Here is a 24,437-nt window from a genome sequence, read left to right as displayed (position 1 = left end):
CACCCTCCCCAGGCACCAAGAAAGCCTCTGGCACCTGGGGAGGGTGAAAAACAGGCCTACTATGCCATCGTGTGCCAAAAGTGGGGGGAGCGCAGGTGGGGTCACGCGCACATGCACGGGGGGGCGGGGGGCAATGAATTATGGGTGTGGGCATGCACACACACGACCGTCCCGGATTCCCCCCTCTTTTGGCACGCGACGGCAAAAAGGTTAACCGTCACTGGTTTAGGGCAAAGGTGTCAAACAATTTAATTTCATTTAATTTCAGCGCTGTGGTCAGGGGTGGGTTCTACTTACCTTTACTACCAGTTTGCAATGGGACCGCGTACGTGAGCTCTTGCTTTGCTCGCTCGCGCGAGCTTCTGCACATGCGCAGATCACCCATGATGGTGTGATGGCGGATGGGCGGAGCCTCTCGCCACTTTTACTACCGGTTCTATAGAACCAGACCGAACCGGGAGCAACTCATCACTGGCTGTGGTTGACCTCAAGGGGGGGGGCTGGTGGTGGTGATGGCTGACTGGGTGGGTGTGGCTGACTGGGTGGGCGTGGCCAACTTGATGCCACTCCCCAAACTGCTGGCATGTTTCCTCTTTGCATTGGGTAGACCGGGCCAAAGTGATGCAGGACGGCCCCGCATCGTGGGCCGCCTCCAGCCCGTGAACATTGTGTTTGACACCCCTGGTCTAGGGTCTCCTGCTTCAGCAGGGGGCTGGACTAGAAGACCTCCAAGGTCCCTTCCAGCTCTATTCTGAGTGATCGGTCGATCAGAAAACCAATTGCGAATGAGGGAGAGGTATTCGTAGCAGCGGTGTATAAGAGCAAAAGGCTTCCCTGCGTAGAGAGTCATCCACGTGTCTTTTGCACAGATGTGGACGAGTGTGACGGGAACCACCGGTGTCAGCATGGTTGTCAGAACGTGCTCGGGGGATACCGCTGCGGCTGCCCCCAAGGCTACATCCAGCACTACCAGTGGAACCAGTGCGTGGGTGAGTAAATCCACGGGGCCCCTTGGAGTACTTGCAGACGTTTCATGACCCAACTAGGGAATGTCATCAGTGCTGGAAGGGAGTAGGATCCTAGCACTGATGTTATCTAGTTTGGTAATAATGAAATGCCTGCAAGGAAACCACCAAGCTCAGAAAGTATCAAGGAAAGACCCCCACAATTCTCCTCTTCCTCCTCCTCTTGTCCACCTCTTCCTCCTCCTGTCTGCGAATACCACTTCTTTCTAACACTGATGATGCTGCCTAGTTTGGTAATGGAATGTCTGCAAGAAAATAGCCAAGTTCAAAGAACATCAAGGATCCCATAGCTCCTCCTCCTCCAACCCACTCCCTCCTAATACTGATGATGTTACCTAGTTGGGTAATAAAACGTCTGCAAGAAAACCGCCCAACTCAGAGAGCACCAAGGACCCCACCGAAAGAGAAACCCAGATAAGCAGGGATTAACACCAGACAAACAATCAAGCAGAAAACAATGTCCCATCAACACTGGCAAGCCAAGCTCTCTCCCTTCTAGCACTGATGATGCTACCTAGTTGGGTAATGAAAAGTCTGCAGGAAGACCACCAAGCTCAGAGAGCACCCAGGACCCCATTGTCCTCCTCCTTCCCTTTCTCCCCCTCCTCCACCTCCATCTCCCCATCCTCCTCCTCCTCCTCCTCCTCAAAACCTCCCTTCCTTCTAGCACTGGTGATGTTACTTAATTGGGTCATGAAATGTCTGCAAGAAAACCATCAAACTCAGAGAGCACCGAAGACCCCACTGTCCTCCTTCTCCTTCTTCCCTTTCTCCCCCTCCTCCGTCTCCATCTCCCCCTCCTCCTCCTCCTCCTCCTCCTCCTCCTCTTCCTCCTCCTCCTCTTCCTCCTCTTCCTCTCTTCAAACCCGCTCCCTTGTAATACTGATAATGTTACCTGGTTGGATAATAAAACGCCTGCAAGAAAACCACCAGGCTCAGAGACCACCAAGGACCTCCCCGCAAATAAACCAGATTTGATCCATAGCACTTTAGGGGCAGTTGGGGAGTTCGTTCGCCTGCCACTGAGCGTCGCGGTAAGTAGCCCGCTTCCTCTTCTTGCCCCAGATGAGAACGAGTGCTCCAGCTCAGCGATCTGCGGCTCGGCCTCTTGTTACAACACGCTGGGAAGCTTCAAGTGTGTCTGTCCGTCCGGCTTCGACTTCGACCAAGCCCTGGGCGGTTGCCAGGATGTGAATGAGTGCGCAGCCGGAGGGAGCCCCTGCAGCTACGGATGCTCCAACACCGAGGGGGGCTACCTCTGTGGCTGCCCCACCGGCTATTTCCGGGCAGGGCAAGGGTAAGTGTCTCCTTTCCTCCCCCATTGTGTTTCCGTAGGGCAGTTGTGAGAGAGCAGGAAGCGGTGCAATGGCCTAGAGGTGGAGCTCTCGCCTCGCAATCAGGATGTCAGGCATAAATGCTCTGCCCGTGCCAGGGATCAGCTATAGCGCAGTAGTGCAGGGGTTAACCCAGACTCCCACCTGGTCAGCTCCTCCCATAGACCCCTCCTTACCTGAATCCCCGCCCACAGGTATAAAAGGTGGGCACACTACTCCATCTTCCAGTTGTTCCTGATGTATTCCAGAGATGATGTGATGAACCTACAAATAAAAGGAGATATATTTTACCTGATGACTCAAGTCTCTTTATTGGGCCTGATCCACCATTCCTTGTAACAAAATGGTAGCAGAGGATGGTTGGTAAGGCCCAAAGATCCCAAGCCACACGACAAGGACCCATACCTACCTGCAGAATGGCGACACCTCCGAAGCAACGGGAAAGCAACCCATCGGATTCGCCGGGAAAGGCAGGAACCTCGACTACCCCCAAAACCACCGCGACGGAAGAAAAGGGGGAGATCGGAAAAGGAAAAAGGGCCCACCACCACGATCAAGAGGAAGAGAAGCTGCGGCTCGACGTCCTACAGCTGCTGAAGGAACGAGCCGGCGACAAGAACCTCCTTGCCGACCTGCGGAGCTTCATAATCGACCGCGAGGTGGCAAGGAGCGAAGAGGGCTCGGACTCCGAACTCGAGGAGCTGGACTCGGTGAGTGGATCGCCCAAAAGGGCACCCCCAACGGCCACCGAGCCCCGAAGCCCCGCTCTAAATTTGAAATGGCGGCCATCTTTGTCCACGTGGTCGGACAAGATGGCCGACCCCCAACCAATCAACATACAGGATTCAAAATGGCCGGCGCGCGAAAAATGCCGGACCATAAACGACGATGAAAGTGACCAGGGAGAGGGAACCGAATCCGACTCCGACCCCTGGTACACCCCCAGCGAGCGGCAAGTGGATAGGGCCATGAAGACCCTCGCCGCCGCCTTCGGCCCAGGCCTCAAAATCACCAAGGAGAGGCCGGAGAGGCCAAAACGGAAGGAAAGGCGAGGAGAGGGACAGCGGAGCACCCACCCGAGAGCCACCGACGCCCGCGATGATTCACCAGCCCACCTTCGCACCCCAGGGACACCGCGCCCCCGATCGCCCAGGCCGCGCACCCCGGACCGCATGGATTGGGGCAGCTACTTACAACCGTCGCCGGATCCTCAGCACCGCCGAGATCTTCATTCCGGAGCTGCAGCTGCCGAACGACACCTTCCGGAACACACCTGGACCCCCAAGGCCGAGACCGAGGCCTACCCGACCGGCAGAGGCCTCTACAGCGGAGCCGCGACGAACAGGTCCTTCCTCGGCGACGGCGGAGCTGAAATGGACTTCGCGCATGCGCTCTTCCGCCTAGAGGAAGAAAAAAGAAAAAAATTACAAAGCGGGACTTTTAAACTACCGGCAAGCGTTCCCATGCCCTACTGCTGCTATAGAGACATAAGGAACCATGGACAGCAGCCAGCAGTAAGTAATTTTACTACTAGTGCTGGGAACTTACCTGTTGACTTTCCCAAGTTGAGGATGGATGGGGGCAATATCCTAGAGTGGTCACAGCAGCTCCAGGTGGTGTTCCTGAAAGAAAACATGTCACATTTTATTAATGACCCCCCAGAGAAACCATGGACTTTAGAGCTGGATTGCATGCACCATAAGGCATTCTACCTTTTAATTGCCAGTATTTCCCCCACAATTTACCACTGTATTGGCCATAACCTCACGGTGTCCGAAATTATAGGGAAAATGTTTGGATTGTTTTATAGTGAGAGTGTGTCCACCACCACACAAATTTCCAAGGACTTCTTTTCCGCCAGACTCAAGCCAGGGACCCCCATGAGTGAGCACCTAGTGTCCTTAAGCGGTACCAGGGCAGAGCTACACCTTAGGGGAGAAGTTATTTCCGACCAAATAATGAAGAGTGTGATAATCAACTCTTTAGACCACTCATGGAATAACTTCCTGACACAATTAGACACCGTTAGCCTAGGGATGCTGTCTGTGGAGAGGCTATCCAACAGGCTTATCGCAGAAGACAATCTGAGGAGGAGCCGCCCCGGCCCTCCCAGAGAACACAAGAGTGAGAAGAGGGTAGTCTTCCAAGAGAAGCAACACAACACACCCGAGTGCTACATCTGCGGGTCAAAGGGACACATCAAAAGGGACTGCCCCAAGAACTATAGGGAAAGAGGCAGGCCAGAACATAAGTACAGGCAAACAGAAAGGCACACATCCGATGAAAGGTATAGGCGTAGAGACTCACCCATCCCCAGGGATAGGAAGGGAAACAGGGACAGCTCACGCGACAGCAGGACAGGGTCCCTATATGGGATAGGGGAGCACACACACACCACACACCAAGGCACGGACACCAGCTCTTGGCTCCTAGACTCAGGGGCTTCCAACCACACCACATACAATCAGAAATTACTCTCATCATTCAAGAGAGAGGATTTTTCTATCAAAGTTGCTGATCAAAACCAGGTCAGAGTAACAGGCAAGGGGACAATTACGTTACCAGGCATAGGGAAAATAGAGGGGGTACTACTAGTCCCGGAAATACCCCACAACATCCTGGCCGCAGTAAAGCTCAGCAGGGAATCAGGGGTTGAGATGATATTCACAAAAGGGAATGTGAAGGTTAGCAAGAACAGGAAGGACATAGGGAGAGTAACCATTAACCAAGGGTTACCCTACATAAATTTCTATGAGGATTACGCCCACAGCATAAACACCAGTTCAGAGAACACAGAAGACACTGACCAAAGCAAGACTGAAGGTGAACAGATAGGTGGGGGAGAGGTAGATAACGACGATAACACGACACCAGAAACACAGCACAACAAACACACACAAAAGAGACCCTCTATAGGCAAACCAATGCATGACGACTGTGCCCATCTGCTGCATCGCAAGCTTGGACACGCCAGTTTTCCCGTGATACAAAAAATGGCAAATTGTACCGAGGGTGCCATAATAAAAAACTGTGAAAACTACCTCGAGTGCTCGGTGTGCAAGTGTTCAAAACTAAAAGTAAAACCCAGACCCAAGAAGTCGTTACGCGCCGCCAAACAAATATTCGACTTAGTACACATGGACCTGGTAGGGCCCCTAAGGCCATCCATAAATTACAAAAAAAGGTACTTCCTCACCATAGTGGATGACCATAGTCGATATGGCTTCGTCTACACCTTAAGAAAAAAGGATGAAGCCTTCCAAAAATTCAAAGAGTTTTATAAAAGGGTAGAAACCCAAAACAACAAACAGATCAAACAGATCATGACCGACAGAGGGTCTGAGTTTTTATCTAAGGACTTCTCACATTGGCTCAGGTCCAAAGGCGTGATTCACTTTACGTCGTCCCCGTTTTCCGCCTTTCAGAACGGGGTCGCAGAACGACGGAACTCCACGCTACAAACGATGGTCAGGTGCGCCCTAGAGGACGCGGGCATTGGCCAACACTTCTGGTCTGAAGCCCTGGTCTACTCTAACTATACATTAAATAGAACATGGTCCAGTGTGATAAACAAAACACCCTACGAGGTCATGTATAACAAGAAGCCACAGATAGCACACCTACATGTGTTCGGTGTAACGGCTGACGTCCACATACCCAAGCAGTTACGCAGGAAAGGGGATAAGGTGTCCAGAAGGCTCAGGTTTATGGGATACGAGCCAGGAACCAAAGGCTTCAGGTTTGTGGACAATAATAATAGGTTTGTGGTCTCCAGAACAGCGGCATTCCATGAGCAAGCCAACTGGTCCAGGTTGCACCTAAACGAGGTACCCACCGAGCGGGAGGGTAGTCCCGTCGAGCAAACCCAAACCAAAAACGAGACAGCAAATAGACAACAAGGGAGCAGGCCCAAGCCCGACCTCCAAGGCATCAAGGTTGAGGGATGGAAAGAGAATCATCCCAAGATAAGTGTCGAATCACTGACACAAAGAGAGGCCAGATATCTGCATGACACTGAGCAGGCAGCGACCAGGCCTGTCAGGTCAACCAGAAACCAGCTGCCAAAAAGGTTGAATGATTACGTGATGCACGTGCACGCAAACCACATTACGCCAAACTCCTACGAAGAGGTACTGAGACTACCCCAGGGGGAGAGGGCAAAATGGGAATTAGCCATGGCCAAAGAACTGGACAGCCTGAGGAAGCTGGAGGTATACACCCCCACCAAAGTCCCAGAGGGCAAGAACACAATAGGCACCCGGTGGATATTCAAAGTCAAAAACTTAGAGGGGGGCCAAAGCCTATACAAGGCAAGATTAGTTGCCCAGGGGTTTGCTCAAAGGTTTCCGGAGGACTACACAGACACCTATTCGCCCACCGTAAGGACAGAGAGCGTCAAAAGTGCCCTGGTCATTGCATCCTTACTAGGGCTGGAGGTGCACCAGTTCGACGTGCAGACCGCCTACCTGCACGCCAAACTAGACAAAGAGATATACATCAGAGCCCCCCACAGCAAAGAAACCAACAGAGGGGACACCTGGTTACTCCATAAGAGCCTGTATGGACTAAAACAATCAGGCAAACGATGGTACGAATGCCTGGTAGAGGCCCTGAAGTCTATGGGATTCACGGCGACCATAGCTGACAACTGTTTCTTCACCAGGAAAGAGGGGGACTCACCAGAATACATCCTAGTTTACGTGGATGACATTCTATACATCAGCAAACACGAAGCCAACCGCAACACCTTCGCCAGCAGGCTGAGCGAGCATTTCACCCTAAAGTACCTTGGGAGGATAAACCGATACCTGGGGGTACAAGTCAACCAGACGCCAAAAGGTTTCCAACTGTCTCAGAAAGAGAAAATAGAAGAGTTACTCCATAAGTGCAACATGGCAGACGCCAAAGGATGTGATTCACCCATGCAGGCGGACTTCCTAAAAAACATGCATGATGAATCACCCGAATTTGGAGATAACACGCTGTACAGGTCTATCATAGGCTCCCTCCTTTATATCGCTAACTGGACAAGACCGGACATTGCGCTATCCGTCAATTTATTATCCAGGCACGTGAGCAAACCCACCACATACCACTGGGATGCCGTAAAAAGGGTGTTGAGATACCTGAAACAGAGTGCCAATGCATGCTTGACCCTAGAGCCTGAGAAATCCGAAGAACCCATCCTCTCATGCTACGCTGATGCTGACTGGGCCGGAGACGCCAAAGGCCGCAAAAGCACATCTGGGTACATATTCTACTTAAATAACTGTCCGGTGCATTGGTACACAGGCAAACAAATCTTGGTGGCAACCTCGACTACTGAAGCTGAATATATATGCCTTTCCAAAGCCGCCAACAATCTCATCTGGTTCGACGACCTACTCGCCAGCGTGTGGAGAGAACCAGCTTACCCAATAAATATCTACGAAGATAACAAAGCCGCCATAGAGATATCCATGTCCGACGCTGTGGGGCAAAGGTCAAGGCACATTGACATAAAGTACAAACACGTTAGACAGCTCTCCAGAATTGGTTTCATAAAGGCCATACACTGCGACACAGAAGAACAGACCGCAGACATACTCACGAAACCACTACAGGGCAAGCAACATTCACACTTAGTTTCTAAGCTCAAGATCCACCCCAAGGTACCAACCAGTCAGTCAGGCCTACAGACACGGGTCAGGCATTTAGAGGGGGATTTGTCAGGCATAAATGCTCTGCCCGTGCCAGGGATCAGCTATAGCGCAGTAGTGCAGGGGTTAACCCAGACTCCCACCTGGTCAGCTCCTCCCATAGACCCCTCCTTACCTGAATCCCCGCCCACAGGTATAAAAGGTGGGCACACTACTCCATCTTCCAGTTGTTCCTGATGTATTCCAGAGATGATGTGATGAACCTACAAATAAAAGGAGATATATTTTACCTGATGACTCAAGTCTCTTTATTGGGCCTGATCCACCATTCCTTGTAACACAGGAGGCTGTGAGTTCGATCCTAGGTAGAGGCAGATATTTCTCTCTCTGGGCACGATGAGAATATATCTGCTGCAGGGGTGGGTTCTAAATTTTTTTACTACCAGTTCTGTGGGCGTGGCTTATTTTGTGGGTGTGGCTTGATGGTCATGTGACAATTCTTTAGGATTTAGCAGAGGTAATGGTCTACCAGGCTTTTAACTGCTTGCAGAGCTGTACCGGTCTACTCATGTATTTTTGCAGGCATCGGTCTACTCATTTGTTGTCTTTTAACACTGATCAGCTGTAGGGCGGCAAGAGTTTAAACAGTTTTTTTCCCTCTAGCCGATCAGCTGGGACTCAGGAGGCAGCAATAGATTGGGGGTGGGGCCAAATAAAAGGTAAGAATAACGCGGGAGGGGCGGGTGGGCAGAACCGGTTTGGTGACGTCATATCGTCACCGCTACCGGCTCGGTGGAACCGGGTGGAACCGGGAGGAACCCACCACTGATCTGCTGTGAACTCTGCATTGGTGACAGGAAGGGCATCCGGTCAGTAAATACACTGCTCCATTCAGTTGCCCTGACTCCACCCCGATGCAAGGAATTACTTTTAAGGGGTCATTAAAAGACCAAAAATAAAAAGAAGTTGTGAGAGAGCAGGCTGCTTGTGACGACATAGAGATTCTAGGCTGATTGCTTGTTTAACTCCACCTCCAGTTTCTGCCGATCCTTCTCCACCAAGACTCCCAGGTCCACTCAAGGCTCCCCCCCCCACCCCTGATTCATGTCTTTATACCCTCCAGGCACTGTGTCTCAGGACTGGGCTTCGCCAAGGAAAGCTATTTCCCGGCCCCCCCAGAAGAGGACGAAGAGAACCTGTTGTCTCCGGAAGCCTGTTACGAATGCAAGATCAACGGATACCCCAAGAGGGGTCGCCAGCGGCGCAGCGCCAACAGCACCCAGGCCCACCAGGTATGCCCGCAGACCAGAGGGGGACCTCCCCCATCTGAAAACATGGGGGCTGCTTTCAAAAGTTTCCCCCCCAATCTTAGGAGTGACACGTTTACCACAGCCGCGGCGGCGCAGTGGTTAGAGTGCGGTACTGCAAGCTACTTCTGCTGACTGCAGTTTGGCAGTTCGAATCTCACCAGGCTGAAGGTTGACTCGGCCTTCCGGCCTTCTGAGATGGGTAAAATGAGGACCCAGATTGTTGGGGGCCAGAGGCTGACTCTGTAAACTGCTTAGGGCTTTAAAGCATTGGGAAGCGGTATATAAGTCTAAGAGGTAAGTGGGAAGGAAGAAAGGAAGGAAGAAAGGAAGGAAGGAAGGAAGGAAGGAAGGAAGGAAGGAAGGAAGGAAGGGAAGGAAGGAAAGAAGGAAGGGAAGGAAGGAAGGAGGAAGGAAGGAAGGAAGGGAAGGAAGGAAAGAAGGAAGGGAAGGAAGGAAGGAAGGGAAGAAGGAAGGAAGGAAGGAAGGAAGGAAGGAAGGAAGGAAGGAAGGAAGGAAGGAAGGAAGGGAAGGAAGGAAAGAAGGAAGGGAAGGAAGGAAGGGAAGAAGGAAAGAAGGAAGGGAAGGAAGGAAGGAAGGGGCTGTGTTGAAGAGTCCTGGGCCTAAGACGGAGCCTTAGGGTACCCCACTCCTCACTTCCCGGCACCACCCAGTCTTTGTCCTTGCTAAACAAACCCCCCCACCCAAACCCTTGACCATCTGACCATCTCTCCTTTTTGCCTTCGGCAGGATCCGGGGCTCAGTTTGGCCAGCATCGATGTGGAGGCGCCTTTAGTTTTCGCCTTGAACCTTTCGGATCTGGGCCGGAAGTCCCACATCCTGGAACTCCTTCCCGCCGTGGAGCCCCTGGAGAACCACATCCGCTACGTCATCGCGCAGGGCAACCGGGACGGCCACTTCCACATCCAACAGAAAGAGGGCCTGAGTTACCTGCACGTAGGCCGCAAGCCAGCCGCCCCCGGGACCTACCTGCTGGAGATCGTCAGCGTGCCCTTGTCCCGTGTTCGAGAACTGCCGAAACCGGAGGCCGGCAAGGAACTCGACTCCGTGGCCGGAGAGTTGGGCCAAGCCCTGAAGATGAAGCTGCAGCTTCGCCTCTTTTAACCCCTTCTCAGAGACCCCAGACCCAGGCTGTACCACGCTCCGTTTTGACCCTCCCCGCCCCGAAAGCAAGCCCTCCATTCTTCCAGCATCCGCTCTCCACCACCCGGGGGCTCGAAGGAGGGGGGCAGCCCTGAATCCAGACCACAGCCCTCCCGCTGACCCCAGCCCAGCCCCTGTGTTTCCCCCTCCCCTTTTTAAATCCCCTCGCTTCCACAGCTGACACGCACTATAGCGAATGGACCGGCATAACACGGTCGCCGTGGAAGGCTGGCATTCCGTGTCCGAACCAAAGGAAAAACATTTCTGTGCAAAAACGCCTCCCCTGCATTTCCTCTTCGGCGGGAGGCACCGCGTGCCTTAAACCCAGGACAGCCAGGCCCCTCTTTGTTGTCCTCTGGGGCAGAGGAGCCTGCCATCCTGTGCCCGGAGGCATCGGTGAGCGTGCCAATTGCAGCGTGCCTCTTTGTACCTGCAGCGTGTTACCAAAGAGGCTTCACTTGTGCGGTCGCCATTTTGACTTTTTTGACCCCCCTTCCCTGCAAACATCTGTGTTTCAACCCCACCCACCACCCACCTCCCAGGAATCCCTGGCCAGCACAGCCAGCAGGGTTGATAAGGGACCTCTGCAGGTCGAGTCGTTGCCTGCTCTGTTTTACGCCCATCCGAAGTCTGGACTCCGCTAACCGAGCGGCAGAGATGTGCCTTGAACATTGAAGTGGAACAGTCGTCTCTTCGAATTCCAAAGGAACAAATGCTCTTATTGAAAAGGGGAGGGGGGGATACCTTTGCTTGGAGTTGCGGGGAGGGGGGGGTAGGGGGAGGCAAGCAGCCCGGGATGGGAATTGGTCTGCTACGCTGGCAAAAATACTTGAAAAACCTAACCCTGGTTTCCAGCTCCATTTTAGCCCTGCCGAGTTTTAGCCAGCATTCCCTTAGCTTTTGCGTTTCTTCGGTTTGTTCAGGGGAACCCAAGCGCTTTCTTTTCTCTTGTCAATCCACCCCCAAAGCCTTTGAAGTGAGGTCCCACTCCGTTTCCCCTAGAAGGCAGGTCAACGATCTCGCTCTGGAGGAAGACGGAATAACAGTCGGAAGGGACAGAGGGACCTTGGAGGTCTTCTAGTCCAACCCCCTGCCCAGGCAGGAAACCCTACACCACTTCAGACAAATGGCTGTCCAACATCTTCTTAAAAACTTCCAGTGTTGGAGCTTTCACAACTTCTGGAGGCAGGTTGTTCCACTGGTTAATTGTTCTCACTGTCAGGAAATTTCTCCTTCTAAGTTGCTTCTCTCCTTGATTAGTTTCCTTCCATTGCTTCTTGTCCTGCCTTCAGGGGCTTTGCAGAATAGCTTGACCCCCTCTTCTTTGGGGCAGCCCCTGAGATATTGGAAGACTGCTATCTTGTCTCCCCTGGTCCTTCTCTTCACTAGAATAGACATACCCAGTTCCTGCAACCATTCTTCATATGTTTTAGCCTCCAGTCCCCTATAATCCTCTTTGCTGCTCTTCTCTGCACTCTTTCTAGCGTCTCCACGTCTTTTTTATATTGCGGGGACCAAAACTGGATGCAGGATTCCAAGTGTGGCCTTATTACCAAGGCCTTATAAAGTGGTATTAACACTTCCCGTGATCCTGATTCTATCCCTCTGTTGATGCAGCCCAGAACTGTGTTGGCTTTTTTGGCAGCTGCTGCACACGGCTGGCTCCTATCTAAATGGTTGTCCACTAGGACTCCAAGATCCCTCTCACAGTTGCTACTATTGAGCAAGGTACCACTTGTACTGTACCTGTGCATTTTGTTTTTCTTGCCTAAATGTAGAACCTTGCTTTTTTCACTGTTGAATTTCATTTTGTTAGATAGCACCCAATGTTCAAGTCTATCCAGATCCTTCTGTATCTTGAGCCTATCTTCCGGAGTTTTGGCTATTCCTGCCAGCTTGGTGTCATCTGCAAATTTGATGAGTTCCCCATCTATCCCCTCGTCCAAGTCATTGATGAAGATGTTGACCTTAGAGGTCATCTAATCCAGCCCTCCCTGCTCGAGCAGAAGTCCCTAAACCACTTCAGACAAAGGGTTGTCCAATCTCTTCTTTAAAACCTCCAGCGTTGGAGCATTCACAACTTCTGGAGGGCAAGTTGTTCCACTGATTGATTGTTTTGACTGTCAGGAAATTTCTCCTTAGTTCTAAGTTGTTTCTCTCCTTGATTTGGTTTCCACCCATTGCTTCTTGTCCTGCCTTCCGGTGCTTTGGAGAATAGCTTGACTCCCTCTTCTTTGAGATATTAGAACACTGCTATCATGTCTCCCCAAGTCCTTCTCTTCATTAAACTAGACATACCCAGTTCCTGCAACCGTTCCCCAGACAAGTCACTTGGAAACTGGGTTCACAAGACACCGAAAATCAGAATCAGAATCAGAATAGAATTAGAAGGGACCTCGGAGGTCTTCTAGTCCAGCCCCCTGCTCAATACCATTTCAGACAGATGGCCGTCCAGTCTCTTCTTAATAACCTCCAGTTATTATGGAGCAGCCCCAACTTCTGGTGGCAAGCAGTTCCGCTGGTGAATTGTCCACACTGTTAGGAAGTTTCTCCTTAATTCCAGGTTGCTTCTCTCCTTGATTAATTTCCATCCATTGCTTCTTGTCCTGCCTTCTGGTGCTTTGGGGGAAAAAAATATGCTTTGTTTTTGTTTTGTTTTTTGCCTACCTGTTGTGTGAACTTGGGCAACCCTGGCACACTCTCCTGTGTGTGAAGCCTCGTTGTGATGCAGAAGAAACACAAGCCAGGAAGCCAACCGGCTGAGTCACAAATAGCTCAATGGAAATTTTGCCCGCATCCACCAAGCTGCCCACTCACCGTTCTGGCGTGGGAATTTTCCTCCCAGCCTCCCTCAGCAGCAGCCCCGGAGCAAAAATGGGCTCTGTAGTCCGGCTGCATCACCAGAGGCATCCCAAACCGGAAACACAGGTAGTCCTCGACTTACGGCAGTTCATTTAGTGACCGTTCCAAGTTAGCACCGGCCCTGTAAAAAAGTGGAAAAGCTGAAAAACCTACTGCCAATTTTCCCACTTATGACCGTTGTGGCCACGTAATCAAAATTGGCGACTGACTCATATTTATGACGGTGGCAGGGTCCCGGGGTCACGTGATTTCCTTTTGCGACAGTCAGAACACCTGCTTAATGACAGCAACAAGAAAGGCCATAAAGCGGGGCAAGACTACCTTAACCAACATCTCACTTAGCAGCGGAAATTTTGTGGCTCCAATGTGGTCATAAGTCGAGGAGTTGCTGCATCTTTGCATCGCTTTTGCCGGGTGGGGGGAGAAAAAGGACATTTCTGTTTTCCAGAGAAATGGAGTGGAAATGCAGCCATCATTTTAATAGAGATAAAATATGAAAAACCCCCCCCAAATAATCTCCCCCCCAGGAAAAGAGGGGTGTGAATTGGCAAACAACTACAAACAAACCAGGATTAAACCCATTCCCAACGGAGGCACTTCATTTTCCAACCTTTGTTCCGACTCGTTTAGTGACTGTTGACATTTACGACGGCCCTGAAAAAAAAGTGACTTAACGGCCGATTTTCACACTTAACAACTCCTGCGGCTTCCCTCGGGGGCAGCCTCCTGGCGTGCCCACTCGATGGGGAAGCCGGATTCACTTAGCAGCCGTCTTGCTAAGTTAACAACTGCGGCGATTCGCTTAACGACGATGACAAGAAAGGGCGTAAAAGGAGGCTTTTACTGTCTTACGTAGCAGTGGAAATTGGAGGCTCACTTGCGAGCCCTAAGCGCGTCAGAAGCCGAACTCGGAAAGTTGCAAATAGTGACCGCAGGGGTGCGGCAGCGGTCGTAAAGTGTGAAAAACATCCATGAGTCCCTTTTTTTGGGGGTCGTCATAACTTCAAACGGTTGTTCAGTGGGTTCCCCAGTGCTTTAGGAAGATATCCTAAAGGCCACAAAAGGAGAGGATACGGGAAGCGAAGCGAGGGAGTCCAACTTTCTGGCTCCGTCGAAGAAAAGACGGACCCAAAGAAACAACAACCCTGCGAGGAAGGCCGGTCGCTTTCTTAGACGGAGGGACCGAAGAGTGCAAATTGTCCAAAGAGCTCCAACAGTTGATGGCACGCAGGACTGCCATCTTGCCTCTTTTCTTTTTTCTTTTTACCATGAATGCAGTGAGGAGGGGGCTGGGATGGATGACCTCACGAGGCCCTCTTCCCATTCTCGGTGAAGGCTATGCCTTTTTTTAACGTCTGGGTGCAGCGTTCCCGTCTCATGCCAAATATGACTTAGGTCTACCCTCCTTTGGGGAACGGTCCTCGGCCCACCTCCCACCCCCCACAAATCTCAGGCCGTTTTTATTGGGGATGGGATGGGAGTTCTATGAAGATGGCTAGCCATCCTTCTTCCTCTCCCCCTCCAAATCTCCAAGGGGGAGGGGATGGATGGGCCTGGGAGTCTGAAAACATGAAGCATCTCCTGTCCCGGCTGATCCTCATTGGGTGGGGAGGGGGGGGAGAGCAGAGGAAGCCCCCTCCCCATGTCCTTGGCCGGCTTAGATTTCTCTTCTCACACGCTGGTCCTTTCTCTTGTATTAATAGCGGCAGCGACGATAATGATGATTAACCAAGTAGCCAAGATAACGGGTGTGTCCCATGAGTTTCCGCAAGGGGGGGCGCCCTCCGTCCAGCATTCCTCGTGGGGTCCATTTGTGGGGAGGGTCGGCCGCAGACGGGACCGAGAACCGGGCAACTGGTGGCTTTTGGCCCCTTTTTCTATCACGAGCGACAATAAAGTTATTTTGGATTAAATCTGGCGGAGTTTCGTGTGGTTTATCGGAGGCTGGCTTCAAACAACACCCACAGGTCCATTTAAGGACACAATTGTGCACAGGGAGTCCTCGACTTAACAACAGCCCATCGAGGGACCGTTCAAAGTTACGACGTCCCTGAAAAAAGAGCGACGTACGACTGTCATTTTAACGGCCGTCGCTGCAAATTGTGTGTCACGCAATCTCTCCCCCCTTGGGCGACCTTCCGACGAGGAAAGTGAGTGGGGAAGCCAGATTCACTTTCGCAAGCAGGTTTTCACTTAACGACGTTGGCAAGAAGGGTCGTCACATGGGGCAAAACCCGTTGGAGAAAAGGTTTCACTTAGCGACGCAAATTTCAGGCTCCGTTGCGGTCGTACGTTGAGGGTCGCCTGTGCTTGCGTTGCGCTCCCAGTGATCTCAATTTAGGACCACGAGTGAGATCGGAACGTCCGTCATTAAGCAAAATGCTTATCTTACTTCATAACCACCTCGTTTAGCAATGGACGTTAAGCGAGCCACACCACACTTTATGACTTTTTTTTTTCTTGGCCATGGTTGTTAAGCGAATCACGGGTTTCGTTAAGCCAGTCTGGCTTCCCCCATTTGGAAGCTGGCTGCGAAAGTGACGCTAATCCCTATGACCGCCGGTCGTAAATGCGAGAATCGATTGTAAGTTGCTTTTTTTTACGGCCATTGGGGGTTGCAAGTCGAGAACTGCCTGTCGCCTCGCTGCCCCCCAGCAAAACATTGCTTTGCTTAGTGACCATGGCATTCGCTTAATGACGGGTGGTTCCCTTAGTGACCCCTGCAAGATAGATCGTGAAATCAGGTGGGTCTGAAAGACCCATTTTACGACTGTCGTAGTTTGTGAGCATGACGGGCAGGCTCCACTACGGTTGCAATTCGAGGACTAGCAGAGCTGTAGCAGAGCAACCGGGCAGATGGTGAGGATGAAAGGATGGGCCAAAGAGAAACATTTCCCAAAGTCTACAATTTTGAGAGAAACCTGCCCTTTAGAATAGCAGAAGAGTTGGAAGGGGCCCTAGAGGTCATCTAGTCCAACCCCGTCCCCAGCCACCAGCCCAAGCAGGAGACCCTACTACACCATTTCACCCTACACCCTTAAAAGCCACCAGGTCACTGGATACAAGAAGGGCAGCAATTAAACTTCATAATAATAATCTTTTAATGACCCCATAATCCATTGCGGGGGGGTGGAGTCTGGGCAACTGAATGGAACTAGCAGAGTGTTTTAATGGCCGGACACCTTTCCTGTCGCCAATGCGGAGTTTTCTTTCAGCAGATATATTCTCATTGTGCCCAGTGAGTGAAATACCTGCCTCTACCTAGGATCGAACTCACCGCCTCTTGATTATTTATTTTATTTGTGTTATTAGTCATATTTCTATGCTGCCCACTCTCCAAGGACTCTTATTATGAGGAGAGAGCTCCCACTGTAGGCCAACCGCACCGTTCAAACAATAGTAAATTAATAATAATAATAACAAAACAACAATATTTATGTTTTTATGTACCTGCAAGGGCTTCCAAACGTCTGAATAATAAGTTTCTGTGTATTATGTGTGATAACCGGGTCATTTCCCCCACCCCTGTCCCCAAGGACCCCAACCAGGGCTGGGATACAGAAATTTTAGCAACCGGGTCGCTGCATGGTTGCTTCGTGGGCGTGGCCATGGTGGGCGTGGCCTACTCAGCCTCCTCTACCACCGGGGGGCGCGGAGGCGTTTTTGCCCTCCCCAGACTCCGGAGGCTTTCCTCGAGCCTCCGGGAGGGTGAAAACAGGCCCGTTTTTCAGACTTCCGGAATTTCTGGTAGGCCCGTTTTTCGCCCTCCCCGAGCCTCCGCACGGGCCCTGCGCTTACCTGGCATCCAAAACGGGCTGCATGGAGACTCCTGGGCGGGGTGGGCGGGGCCAGTCAGTCCTTGCAACAACCGGTTCGTGAATCAGATTAAAATTAACATCCGATTCACTCGAACCGGCTGAATCCCAGCTGACGAAAAGGACTGACCAGCATCTGATATGGTGCCATTTCCGGACAACAAGAGGCAGAGACCGATCTTAGCAACCAAAGGCAGCTTTATTTTGGGGACACACACACGCACCCCGGAAGGTGGGACGCTCTTACAGACAGGATGACACAAACGAGACCCCCACCCCCACTCTAAGCCCGGTGGCTCAGCCCGGTCTCTTCCCCCAAAGTCCAGGCTATTGTTCCAGCTCATTTCTAAAGGGAGGGTGTCTGCGGAACTCCCTGCCACAAGCTGCCAACCGTTCAGGGCGGGAATGCCCTATTTCTTCTCCTCCCCTCCCCCAAACTGACCAGCATGGCCTCCTCCCTCTGCCCCCCTGATCTCCCAAAATGGCGTCCAGCTTCCGCAGGCCCTGCGCTGTAGGACAACCGCAAGGAGCCCAGTTCTAGCATCGAGGCTCCAGTCCTCAAGACCTTCGGAAGGTAATTTTATAGTAGCGCGGCCTCCCCGACTTGGCTGGACTGCGCTGTCGACTCCGACGGCTTCATCGCGGCGCTCTCTGGAGGAGCTGGACTACAACTCCCATCCTCCACAGGCACCTGGACGGCAGCTCCCCGAGGGTTCAAGGCTTGGTTGTGTTTTTTGCAGAGTTTTAGATGTTGGGGGGGGGAGGGGGCAGGAAATTGGGTGGGTGGGTGGCAGGAGAGGGTGGGGCCACACCAATTCATCTTTGGAAAAAGGCCACTAGGTGGGTTGACCCCCTCCTCCTGAACCCCATTATTTGGGGCGGGGGAGAGGAAGGGGCTTAGGGTGGAACAGATGCTCCAGAATCCATCCATCCCCAGTGCCAAAAAATGGACCTCCCTTGGTTAAAACATTATTTCTGAATCTTGGTGCCATTTTAAGATGGCTGGACTTCAACTCCCAGAATTCCCCAGCCAGCATAGCTGGCTGGGGAATTCTGGGAGTTGAAGTCCAGCCATCTTAAAATGGCCGAGGTTGACAATTATTGCCTTAACACCACTAAAGCTGCTTTTTAATCCCCACTTTTGGTCCCCGAAAGCGTCAATCCCTCGATTAAATTCTCTTCCTCGTCATTATTACTCCTAATCCACCTAATTAATGAATCGTTAACGGGCCACAGAGCGCCTGCCAGGATAATCCCAGCTCCGTTTCTTATCGGAACGACACAGAGACTCCCGAGAGATCACACCTAGTCATCACACACACACGTATACAAATGCACCCACACACACACACACACACACACAATGCGCACACCGAACACCGACCCACAGAGAACCGTTCAACGCAAAAAAAAAAAAAAAATTGCTTGCAAAAAAGAAAAAAGAAAAAAAGGAAGGGAGCGTTTTGGTTCGGACGGTAAACAAACACACACCATCATCCTGGGCCCTCCACGGCTGGGAATCATGGGGCACGTTAGGCCACCGAATGGCTGCCCTCCCCGGCCCCCCCAACCCTCTCTCCCAGATCGAGAAGGCCGTTTTTAAAACCAGGCATCCCGTCTTCACCTGCTGGCATTTTCAGTCAGGAACGTTCCCAACAGCCCTGCAAGGTAGGCCAGCTGGCCGGAAAAAAAGGGTCTTTTTAAGAGGCCGTGTGGCGATTTAAGGCCTCCGCGTGAATTTGCAGATGAGGTGAGGGGTTTTCTTTTGGCCACTGGGTGAAAAAAAAAATCTTTTTTTTTTTTAACTAGCCAGCGTAAGGCAGGGGCTTAGGGGCGCTCCCAAGTGTGCAAAATTTGCCCGCCACTTGGGCCGCCTGGATTTTTTATGGGAGGGGGAGCTGGCAGAGGGCAAATTCCTGGATTTTTGCCCCCGCGAACAAGGTCCCCGTTTGCAAAGGCTCCCCGAGAGGCCTGCAAACCCCATCTCCCCTTTTCCATCTGGCCCCCACCCACCCCCATCTCTACGACACAAAGAAACACCGAAAAGCCACAGCAAAGATTGGGGGGAATCCCGCGCCGTCCCCCCCAAAACAGACACCTCACAGAGAAACACAGCGGGGCAGACGACCCCAAACTCGGCCCCTTTCCTTGGCAGGAGCAGCAGCAGCTCAAGGGGAAGGGCCCCTGCCCAGGGCCCCGGGGCCCCAGCTACACCAGAGCGTAGTCGAACTGGCCGCGCTCTAGACCCTCCTTGTGGTCAGTCCAGGACGAGGCCGGCATGCGGCTGTAAGGGTCCAGCAAGATCCGGAAGCATCGCACCATGAGCATCACGAGGAAGATGAGGAGAAAAATGACGAAGGCAAAGACGGTTTTCTGCTCTGCGTCCATGCCCGGGGCCCCGGGGACGGACTCCGCCTGCCTGGGAGACAGCACTTCATAATCCAGGGTTGAGGCGTCATCCATCACGGCAGTGCCAGGAACCCACCACCGGGAGGGGTGGGGGGGTGCAGAGAGAAGGCGTAGGAGACGGTGGAACTTGGCCGGTTAAGCAGCCCCCATCTTCCAGCGGGGGGGGGGAGCACCCAGGAAAGCCTCCCGCGGCTGGATGAGCTAGGCCACGGCGGGCAGCCGGAGTGGGCTGGTGGGGCTACAGCTGTGGGCTTTGGGTACCTGGAAAAGAAGCAGAGGGGTGAGACTCCCCCCCCCATTTGACCTCTGATGAGCAGAGGGGGGAACTCTGCAGGGTTAGGGTCTGCAGCTGCTCAGCCAGCTGCACAATTGTTGGAAAGAGAGGGAGCCCCACACTTCCCTCTTTATAAAGATCTCTCTCTCTCTCTCTCTCTCTATCTATCTATCTATCTATCTATTTATCTAATATCTATCTATCTATCCATCTACCTACCTACCTACCTACTTATCTAATTTACCTTATCTATCATCTATTTATCTCTGTCATCTATCATCCATCTCTCTCTCTCTCGCTCGCTCTCTCTCTCTATCTATCTATCATCTATCTATCTATCTATCTATCTATCTATCTATCTATCTATCTATCTATTTATCTAATATCTATCTATCATCTATCTATCATCTATCTAATATCTATCTAATCTACCTTATCTATCATTTCATGTATCTATCTCTATCATCTATCTGTACCTACCTACCTACCTATCTGTCTGTCTGTCTGTCTGTCTATCCCTATCATCTATCTGTCTATCTTTCCATCTACCTACCTACCTACTTATCTAATCTACCTTATCTATCATCTATTTATCTCTGTCATCTATCATCCATCTCTCTCTCTCTCTCTCTCTCTCTCTCTCTCTCTCTAACATTTAGTTACCTACCTACCTACCTCTGTCTCTGTATATCTCTGTCTATCTATTGACTATCACTTTTTCTCTCGCTCTATCTATCATCTACCTACCTCTATCCATCATGTTTCTCTATATCTACCTACCTACCTATCTCTATCTATCCATCGCTCCATTGCTCTCTCTTTCTCCCTCTTTCGTCTCTCTCTCTCTCTGACTTCTGACACTGGGGAAGACAGCAGGAAACATCACAAGCCACAGTTCGTACGATCTCTTTCTTCACGACTCCGGTGATTCACTTAACGACCACAGCGTGTGCAAGGACTGCTTCCAAGTCACTTTTTTCAATGACTTTTAATGTGGTCGTTAAGTGAACCCATTGTTTGCCACATAGGAGGTGGTTTTTTTGGGGGGGGGCAGAAACCAGAAGTAAACCAGCAAAACCAAAACTGTTTCCAGCGAAAACATTGTCAGTTGCATCGTGAAGTTTGCATGAAGGTCATAAGCACCTTTTAGGGGGTCCACTGCAACTTTGACGGGCTGCCAAGTCAGTCAGCACTGCATGAATTGGGGGAGGGGTGTCTGCAACTACAGTTCCGGCCCCTCCCTACAATTTGATTCCACCTTCTGATTTGTAGCTAGGCTCCTGTCAGCACTCCAAACTACATTCGTTCCAGTGCTGACATAAGGAGGAGAAGAGGGGGCAGCTGGCAAGAGGACGCTTGACTTCTCACCTACTTATTTTCCCTGAAGATAATATCCCCTAGGAGATGAGATGGGAGGGGGGACATTCCTGGGAGCTGAAGTAGTAGATATGGGGAGAGTGATTTGGAAGATGGCCAATGAGACGCAGAGAATTGGGGAACGAAAAGGGAAGGTTTGGGGTCAGGAAGTCAGAGTTGGCTACGCCACAATCGGGGACAGGTTGTCGTGCTTAATGAAATGAAAGATTTCTTCAAAGACTATGTGTTTGGAAATGCAATTTATTTTAATTGAGACGACATCAAAACTTGACAGCTCCCCTCCCACAGAGCCAGATAAGGGGAGGGGATCCAGCGAGCATCGCCAGATGGGGCAAATAGCGGCAACGCTTGGAGGGCACCCCCTCCCCTCTGTCCAGCTGCAGTCCCAACCCGGGGGGGGAGGTCTTCCTACCTGCTGCCTGTTCTCCAAGGCCACCAGCATCTCCGGGAGCTGGAGGAAAAGAGGACCACGTCACTGGCTATGAGAGAAAGAGAGGGTGGGGGGAACGGCCTCAATAACACGCCCGCTTCATCAGAGACCCCTCCTTACTCCACCGAAGGGTCAACTCAACGCCCTGCCGCCAACGTTTCTCAGCCCCACCAGAAGACTCTGCAGGAGGGGCGAAGGGACCCCCGGGGCTCTGGCATTTTCCTTGCTCAGAAAGACCAACCTCCTGTTTCACAGGGGGCTCCCGAGCGGCAGGGCCTTTGGGGGGAGGGTCTCCTGCCCCCCCCCAATTGGGAGTGGATACCGAACCTGTGGAAACTCAGGAGCCCTGGATGGACCTGCCCTCCCGCCCCTTTCAAATCTTGTCCAAAATGGCCCAGGGTCTCTGGCTTGAGCAGGGGGTTGGACTAGAAGACCTCCGAGGTCCCTTCCAAGTCTCTTATCATTCGGCCACCCCTGTGGGTGTCCGCCATTCCATGTCTGGTGGGAATGAACTGCTGGGGGGGGGAGGTTCTTGCTCTCGATGATGCATTTCGGAAAATCGATTGAGAGGCTGCCGGACTCCCAGATGGCTTAGATTGAAAGAAAGACCGTAAAAAGAAAACAAGGAGAAAATCCCCAGCGTCACCAGCCGGACTCTGCCAACAGCCAAGAGCTGGCACAGGAGCCAGCCTCTTCAGCCGCTGTGGCTTTGTCTGGTTGCTTGGCCTGGGCCTGGGCTCTGGGGCTTGGCTGGCAGGGAAGGGGACCCCCCCCCCCCAACAGTCTCTTTCACTCACAGGGATTGACAGGGAGGGAGGGGGGAGGGAGGGAGGGAGGGAGGAAGGAAGGAAAAGGGAGGGAGAAAGGGAGGGAGGAAAAGGGTGGGAGGGAGGGAGAAAGGAAGGAAGGAAGGAAAGAAGGAAAGAAAAGAAAGGGAGGAAGGAAAAGGAAAAGGAAGGAAGGAAGGAAAAGGGAGGGAGGGAGGGAAGGAAGGAAAGCAGTACATGGAAGGAGGGAGGGAGGAAGGAAGGAAAAGGGAGACAGGAAGGGAGGAAAAGGGAGGGAGGGAAGGAAGGAAAGCAGTACATGGAGGGAGGGAGGAAGGAAGGAAAGAAGGAGGGAGGGAGGAAGGAAGGAAAGAAAGAAAAGGAAGGAAGGAAAAGGTAGGGAGGAAGGAAGGAAGGAAAGCAGTACATGGAAGGAGGGAGGGAGGGAGGAAGGAAGGAAAGAAGGAGGGAGGGAGGAAGGAAGGAAAGAAAAGGAAGGAAGGAAGGAAAAGGTAGGGAGGGAGGGAAGGAAGGAAGGAAAGCTACATGGAAGGAGGGAGGGAGGAAGGGAGGAAGGAAGGAAGGAAAAGGGAGGGAAGGGAGTAAAGTAGTACATGGAAGGAGGGAGGGAGGGAGGGAGAAAGGAAAGAAAGAAGGAGGGAGGGAGGGAGGGAGGGAGGAAGGAAGGAAAGAAAAGGGAGGGAGGGAGGGAGGAAGGAAATGGGAGGGAGGAGAAGGAGGAGGAAAAGGAGAGGAAAGAAGGAAGAGGAGAATTCCCTGCCACAAGGTGCCAATCACTCAGGGTGGGGATGCCCATTTTTAAGAAGCGATTGGACAACCGTTGGTCTGGAAGGGTACATAGGGCTTCCTGCCTGAGCAGGGGGTTGGACTAGAAGACCTCCAAGCTCCCTTCCAGCTCTGTTATTATCTAAGCCGCAGCCGCAGATCTTGCCAGGACCCGGCCTCAATCAAACCAGGGCTGCGTCAGAGCCTGGCAGCCATTGCACGAAGTAGGCTGGGGTGGGGGGAGACGAGGAGCGTGTTGATCAAAGCCAAAGGCCGAGGGGCAGCTCAGGATATCAATCCAGCTCAGCATCCTGATGCCAGCAGCCGTGCCAGCGGACAGACAGACGGACGGACGGACGGGCAGAGAAACTGGCCAGGCCAAAAGCAGCTTTCAAAAGATTGGGTCCTTTGCTTTTAAGGAAGGAAGGTGGGGGAAGTTGCGGGGGGTCCTTCGCCACGCCAAGGGCCAGCCCCAGTGTGGGGAGGGGAGGTGTCTTCCCCTTTGAATATCTGCTGGGGTGTCGAGCCAGGGAGCCAAGCCCTCCATCCACCCACTCACCCTGGGCGACAAAAGGAAGGAGACCCCTCCAGTCTCGGCTCAACCAGTGTCCAGAATGGGGACGCTAAGCGATGGGATTGTGGAGTGACTCACGGGGGGTCTCCAGTGGGGAAGACCCACGATCTGGCCTCCCTCACTGACTTCACTTGTCAGAAGCCCCCACCCCCCCACCCCACCCTGAAGGATGCAAATGGGGATCACAAGAGCCCGGGACCCTGCCGCCGTTCTAATATTTTTTTATATTTATCTGTCTGCCTGTCTCTGCCTTACATGTAGACACACAGATAGATATGTACGTATGTGTGTTTGTGTGTTTAGTTTAGTTTAGTTTAGTTTATTTGATTTGTATACCGCCCTACTCCCGAAGGACTCAGGGCGGTGAACAGCCAACAATAAAATACATAAATACACAAAATTTAAAAACCCGATAAAATCAAATTAAATTATTTGGCCCAGACAAATTAAAATACCCCAATAATTTAAAAACAGATTAAAATTTACGTATTTAAAAAGGGAAGAGATCAGGCCAAGCCCGATCTTGTGTGTGTGTGACAGAGAGACAGTGATAGACAGACAGACAACAGATGAGAGAGAGGATAGGTAGACGATAGACAGACGCGGACGGATGGATGGAGAGATGGATAGACAGATAGATATACCCGTGTTTCCCCGAAAATAAGACCCTGTCT

General features: G+C 51.9%; 2 protein-coding genes across 2 annotated transcripts in view; one reads left to right on the top strand and one right to left on the bottom strand.

Annotated features, from left to right (window-relative positions):
• FBN3 (fibrillin 3) overlaps nt 1-15,244 on the top strand; it is a 210,627-nt gene extending 195,383 nt beyond the window's left edge. The window contains exons 62-65 of the mRNA XM_087893746.1: nt 870-989; nt 2,091-2,322; nt 9,122-9,290; nt 10,056-15,244. Of these exons, the coding sequence (XP_087749872.1) occupies nt 870-989; nt 2,091-2,322; nt 9,122-9,290; nt 10,056-10,430 (896 nt within the window). The 3' untranslated portion in view covers nt 10,431-15,244. The remainder of the gene's footprint in view (nt 1-869; nt 990-2,090; nt 2,323-9,121; nt 9,291-10,055) is intronic.
• Nucleotides 15,245-19,165: 3,921 nt separating this feature from the next.
• On the bottom strand, nt 19,166-21,682 carry CTXN1 (cortexin 1). The gene is made up of 2 exons (XM_060684571.2): nt 21,619-21,682; nt 19,166-19,816 (listed from the first exon to the last, which is right to left on the bottom strand). Exon 2 carries the CDS (start codon nt 19,607-19,609, stop codon nt 19,355-19,357), a length of 255 nt encoding a protein of 84 aa, XP_060540554.1. The 5' UTR covers nt 19,610-19,816; nt 21,619-21,682; the 3' UTR covers nt 19,166-19,354.
• Nucleotides 21,683-24,437: the final 2,755 nt, after the last annotated feature.

This window comes from Pantherophis guttatus, chromosome 1, assembly GCF_059756535.1.
Source record: "Pantherophis guttatus breed Tessera chromosome 1, ASM5975653v1, whole genome shotgun sequence".
Lineage (NCBI taxonomy): Eukaryota > Metazoa > Chordata > Lepidosauria > Squamata > Colubridae > Pantherophis > Pantherophis guttatus.
This window is presented reverse-complemented; position numbering and strand designations above follow the sequence as displayed.